The sequence below is a fragment of the Manis pentadactyla genome, chromosome X, assembly GCF_030020395.1.
Source record: "Manis pentadactyla isolate mManPen7 chromosome X, mManPen7.hap1, whole genome shotgun sequence".
Classification (NCBI taxonomy): domain Eukaryota; kingdom Metazoa; phylum Chordata; class Mammalia; order Pholidota; family Manidae; genus Manis; species Manis pentadactyla.
The window spans coordinates 147,061,622-147,067,767 of NC_080038.1; the positions used below are offsets into that span (position 1 = coordinate 147,061,622).

Genomic DNA, 6,146 nt, shown 5'->3' on the forward strand with positions numbered 1-6,146 from the left:
ACATGTCCTTGTGGGAACCCCCAGCCTGAGGAAAAACAAAGTTATCTCTGTCAGATTTGCTGGCGAGACCAACCCCTTAGACAAGGAAGTCTTAGGAAATGTATCTCTGAGAGCCAAGTGTCAGGGCTATGCCATATTTGTGTTTTCCTCTGGCCCTACACACAATGACAAGGAACGAGAGGAACTAGCCAGCCACCCACTGGATCGGCACTTAGTCCAGCTTGGGCGGATCCACAAGCCAGATCTGAGCTATATCACCAAGTCTGTCAAGCCATTTGCCCATTTAATCAGACGTAAGTCATTAAACCTTTTCCCTTCTATTGCTTTTGCAATAGATTTAATGTCTCTGTGTACAAGCCCCCAGATGTCTTAGTAACAGGATCCTCACCTTAGCAGAGAGGGCTGCAGTCTAAAGTGTGAGTCGGAGACAGCAAGACAGCCACAGAGACAAGCCTCAGGTCTTACGATCGTGACTTTCTGCACAGTCAGGAACTTTGCCAGAAACCCCATATGGGTAAAAAAGAAGTGCCTTTTAGCCCAAATATGTAAGTGTTTACTATGTGCCTAGTTCTTTAAGGGGATTCTATCTTTAAATCCTCAGTATAGCCCTTAAAGGAAAGTATTAGTATCCCCATTTTATAAGAGAAAAAACTAAGGTTCAGAGACGTTAAATGAATTGCTCAAAACTGCACAATAGTTGGCAAATTCTAGACTTAATCCCATGCATTCTGACCCCAAAGCCATGCTCTTGTCCTTTCAACTATACTTCATTTCCTAAACCCTCAATAAGGTGCTCTGCTGTAGTAAATGTCCCACTACCACCACTGTCCACCTCCTCCAAGGCCTTCTAGTTTCTCTTGTCAATGTAAACTGCCTTGGGCTCTGACTTTAATTCTTATGAGCCACAGACACCAATCTTGTCTAGAGCCTCTGTCGCACAGAACGGGCTCAGGACCCGCCAGGCAGGGGAATTAAGAGTGCCTTTTCCTAGTGGGGCCTCGACAGTATCCGTGTGCTATAATTGTGGACATGGGTTCAGTAGCATATGTAATAGCTTGCAGCATCACACAAGCCCGACCTGTGCTAGGGGTGAAGAGTGGGGCAGGGGCCACACTGAACGGCTGTCTCCAGCTCCTGCAAGTGTACTAGGGAATCACAGAGATGCAGACTCTCTGGGACTCATAAAGCCACAGGGCTTGCATGACCCTCAGGAATCTTGGATTTATATGCAATAGCAGGCTTGTCAGTTGCAAAAAATGGTGCCTTCTTCCAACCCCAAGATAAATAGGGCAGACAATTTCAAAAGCCAATGGTGTCTTCTGAAAAGATCCTCCTTTTGGAGGGAGAGAAACAGATGATAGACGGGAATTAAGAGCTGTCCTTTGACTGTATCACAAGCCTGTGGCATACAGAGCATGAGAAATTTTTACTCCATCACTGCTATATGTCATTGACTTTGCCAACAAGGTACTGCAATTTCAGAGGGTGCCTATTTTACCGAGTCCCCTAGGAAAGTAATTTGCTCTTGAAAACGCCTGTAACCACAGGAAAAGGTTAACTGACTTTGGGTGATAGTCAGAAGATGGAAGGGTAAAATTTAGATTCACCAGCCCACTCTCTCCCCAGGTGCCATCAACAAATATCCCCTTGCAGGTCTGAGCTCCGAGTGTGCTGACATCAGCTCCCTCAATCCAGAGAACGCTGGCACAGAAAACACTGTGTTGTGAGTTGACAAATTCAGCTTGGGTAATGCTACAGCTGGAAACAGTCCTTAAGAAAATAATTTGAAATGAATGGAGTTTCATTTCCAGGATGTGTGTGCGTGTGTGTATGTGTGCGCCGTGTGTGTTAAATGCCCCTGGTTTGTGATGACAGCACAGATCTGGTGTTTACAGCAGACAGAATGTGACCTATATTAGAATGATGTTTCCATTTTTGTTGCCTTTAAAAAAGGCCCTTATTAATGCCTTATTGATAACTATTTAACTAACAGTGGGCACTGTCAAAACAGAAAATACATGACATCAAAATTTAGATGAAACAATTTTAGAGCAGAAAAACATGAAAGAGAAAAAAATCACAAAAGCAACAAAAACATTTGTTATTTAGAAAACAGGCCCTGTATGAAGACTGGCAGAAAGTATTCTTTTAAGTTTGGTTTTGCAAAGCAAAACTCTAAGCAGTCAGTAAAAATTCAAAGACAAAAATTATATTAGTCTGGAGTCCTGAACCATGGATACCACTGTCTAATTTCCCTTTGAAACATTAAAAAATTGCCCCTGAGTCAAGTTTCATCTTCATCCACAGCCTGCATTTGGACTATTCCAATCGCATGCATAAAATTGATTCCTGGTGCAGCATCTGCCCGTATTCACACTCAGTCCCGCGAGGGACGTGGCCGGCGTGTGTCTCGTCGTCTCCCGTCTCTGTCACCTCGGCCGGACTCCCGAGGCGCACCGAGCAGGGGCAGGAAGCAGCGGGCTGTCTGGTGACTGTGGCCCCCGGAGCAGCACGTCCTTGTGGGAGGGGACAATCGCACGACTGGCTCCGGGACACTGCTGACCGGATCCGGGAGTTATACCTGCTCTTTTCAGCTGGGGAACTGCTGATGAGAGACAAGGAAGAGGCACATGCAGAAGGAACTTGCGCTCTAGGAAACGGGAAGCAACGAGATCAAAAAGGTACCAGTAGAACTGGAGACTCCGAGTTTCCTTTGTTGGGATTTTCCCTGGTGGAAGATGAGCACTGAGAACTCGGTGGGACAGACAGAGATGCCAGGACACCAGTGCTAAGGGGTCCCCAACATTGGAGGCAAGGGAGATAAAACTCCAGAAAGACAAAAGAAGGCGTCAGTGGTGTTGACAAAACCAGAACTAGAAGAGGTCCGAATGCTTGGTGTGAGGTCAGGGAACGGCAGCGTGAGAGGCCAGAGCAGGGAACGTGGGTCCTGAGGGAGTGGGAGAGGCCCTGGGTCCTCGAGCAAAGTGGGGGTGCTGGGGGCTGCGCACTGAGCTCTGGGGCCGGAGCCGCGGCGGTGCCTTCGGCCTCAGCAGCCGAGCTTTCCCCGTCTGAGGGGGACGCTCCCCGCTCCCCGCTCCCGCAGAGGGCAAGGCGCTGCGGCCCCCAGGTCTCTGCGCAGGCCCAGGGCAGCTTCCCAGGCTGCCTGAGGAAGTGCTGTGCGCCTGCAGCTAAGGAGGAAATGGCAGATGGAGAGCAGGGAGCTGCAGGAAGCTCTGCGGCACCTACTTACCGTCTTGGCTGTACACAGAATTATGTGGGAAAGTATTTTTAAATAAATATTCCTGGTTACCTACTAAAGCTGAAAACATGCATATCCTATGACCCAGCAATCTTACTCCAATGTAAAGACGCAAGAGAAAAATATATATTCATCAAAAGCCATGTTTCAGATGTTTATAATAGCACTATTTGCAGCAGTCCCAAAGTAGGAACAAAAATGCCTAGCAGCAGATATGATAAATAGTGGTACAGGTAACAATGAAATGCTATACATGTATGCACTATGTATGTAAAATACTATATATGTGTATAGTATGATGTACACTTCATATATATACATATATGCTATATATATATATAGGCATAGTTGTAGATACAGCTAGTATGTGAGGTGTACATAGAACAAAATCAGCAAAATGATGGAAAACAAGATAGAGGATTATGAAAAAAATCAGAAAGGGGAAAGAGAATAAGAAATCAAATATAAATACAATGAAGTACCTGGTTCTGGTCAGGATGGACGGAGCCTACTTTCACCTCGAGTTGGAGGAAGCCCACCTTACTGTCCCTCCCACCGATTATAACTTAAAACTCTAGACAAAATACCAAAAGCAATTACCTGGGACCTGCACAAAAGCAGATACATTGTGAGGGGGCATGAGTTTCCCATTTTCTTTTTTCTTTTGTGGCTCTGTGGTGAGGGCAGGACCTATATGGTGGCAGGGGAGCAGGTGGCTAAGACTCGGTAAAAGCCCCATATTTATGGGTAGAAAACCTAGGAAAAGGGGCCCCTGTTTTTCAAAGATGATGGAAGAAATCCCCATTTTCAATCCCTCTTTTCCCTTATGGTTTCGCTCTGAAGGTGGAACTGAGTGGAAGGCTAAACAGATAAAATTAAAGAGAAAGCCTGTCTTTCTGCCAGAGGAACCAGGAAAAGAGAACCTATGGGGTGGCCTCAGAGAGAAGAGGACTGGAGCATCCTTTAATTCTAATTATGGGAACTGCCTAAGTCCCAGCTGCCCCCTAAGCTGTGCATGGATGAGAAAACCCAAAACAAGACATCAAAGGCTTTGGACATTAAATTGAGATTGGAACCACTGCCTACAGAAGGTTGCATTCTGAACCTACTGGATTGATTGTCTGCTTAAGAAAATTAAAATTCTACAGAAAATGGTAATAGGATTCAGAGTCTATACAACATAATATTCAAAATGTTCAGGATAAAATCCAGAATTATGCAAAATTTAGAGAACCAGCAGATGCAAACTATTCTCAAAGGAAAAGACAACAGATGCCAACCTCAAGTTGATTAAAGTTTTGATTATTAGACAAATATATTAAAACTGTTGTTAAAACTATATTTCCTGAAATAAAGGCAAACAACTTGATATGAACAGAAAGATAGACATTCACAGCAGAGAAATAGAGATTTTTTTAAAAAGAACCAAAGGAAAATTCTAGAAATAAAATAATACAATGTCTGAAATTTTAAAAATTCACCAGATAGGCTCAGTAGCAGACTGAAGATGACAGAGGAAAGTCAGTAAACTTAAAGACAGATTATTACATACTCTGAAGAGAGAAAAAGGCTTTTTAAAAATGAACAGAGCCTCAGACACTTGTGGAACAGTATCAAAAGGTCTAATGTTTGTTTTATTAGTATTCTAGAAGGAAAGGAAAGCTAGAATTATTCAGAAAAAAAAGTTGAGGACGTAATGGCCCAAAACTTCCCAAATTGGTAAAAGATTTAACTTACAGGTTTTAAAAACTCAGAGAAAACTCCACTCACACACATCACAAACTGATGGAAGCAAAAGATAAAAATCTTGAAGCAGCTAGAGGAAAAATATGTGTTTTGTAAGACATGAACAACTATTTAAATAACTGCAGATTTCTCATCAAAAACCATGCAGGCCAGAGGACAGTGTAACTTCTTTACCTTATAAATGGAAACTTCTTACCAAAGAATATTCACAGCATTAGGCCAATACTATTTTGTCACAATGATTCCTACTCTGTAATAATGTTTATAGGACACAAGTTCACCTCAGATTTAAAAAATATTTTTCACTGACAAAGAGAATTATTTTTGCTTGTGTGTATTTTTTTATGAGGGTATCATTGATATGCACTCTTTTTTTTTGTAGATAATTATTTTTTATTGAAGGGTAGTTGACACACAGTATTACATTACATTAGTTTCAGGTGTACAACATAGTGATTCAACATTTATATATATGACAATTCTAGGTACCAGCTATCACCCTACCAAGCTGTTATAATATCTTGACTATATTCCTTATGCTATACATTACATCCCGGTTACTTATTTATTTTACCATTGGAAGTGTGTACTTTTTTTTTTTTCTTTTGTGAGGGCATCTCTCATATTTATTGATCAAATGGTTGTTAACGACAATAAAATTCTGTATAGGGGAGTCAATGCTCAATGCACAATCATTAACCCACCCCAAGCCTAATTTTCGTCAGTCTCCAATCTTCTGAGGCATAACAAACAAGTTCTTACCTGGAGAACAAATTCTTACATAGTGAATAAGTTACATAGTGAACAGTACAAGGGCAGTCATCACAGAAACTTTCGGTTTTGCTCATGCATTATGAACTATAAACAGTTCAAATATGAATACTCATTTGATTTTTATACTTGATTTATATGTGGATACCACATTTCTCTATTATTATTATTTTTAATAAAATGCTGAAGTGGTAGATAGATACAAGATAAAGGTAGAAAACATAGTTTAGTGTTGTAAGGGAGCAAATGTAGATGATCAGGTGTGTGCCTGTAGACTATGTGTTAATCCAAGCTAGACAAGGGCAATAAAACATCCACGTATGCAGAAGATTTTTCTCAGAACAGGGGGGGTAAGGTTCTAAGCCTCACC

At 42.0% G+C, this 6,146-nt stretch overlaps 1 protein-coding gene across 1 annotated transcript in view; it reads left to right on the forward strand.

Annotated features, from left to right (window-relative positions):
* Positions 1–4,858, forward strand: part of LOC118931297 (collagen alpha-5(VI) chain-like) — a 53,018-nt gene extending 48,160 nt beyond the window's left edge. The window contains 6 exon segments of the mRNA XM_057495419.1: positions 3–293; positions 1,627–1,723; positions 2,382–2,466; positions 2,511–2,553; positions 2,556–2,681; positions 4,103–4,858. Of these exon segments, the coding sequence (XP_057351402.1) occupies positions 3–293; positions 1,627–1,723; positions 2,382–2,466; positions 2,511–2,553; positions 2,556–2,681; positions 4,103–4,326 (866 nt within the window). The 3' untranslated portion in view covers positions 4,327–4,858.
* Positions 4,859–6,146: the final 1,288 nt, after the last annotated feature.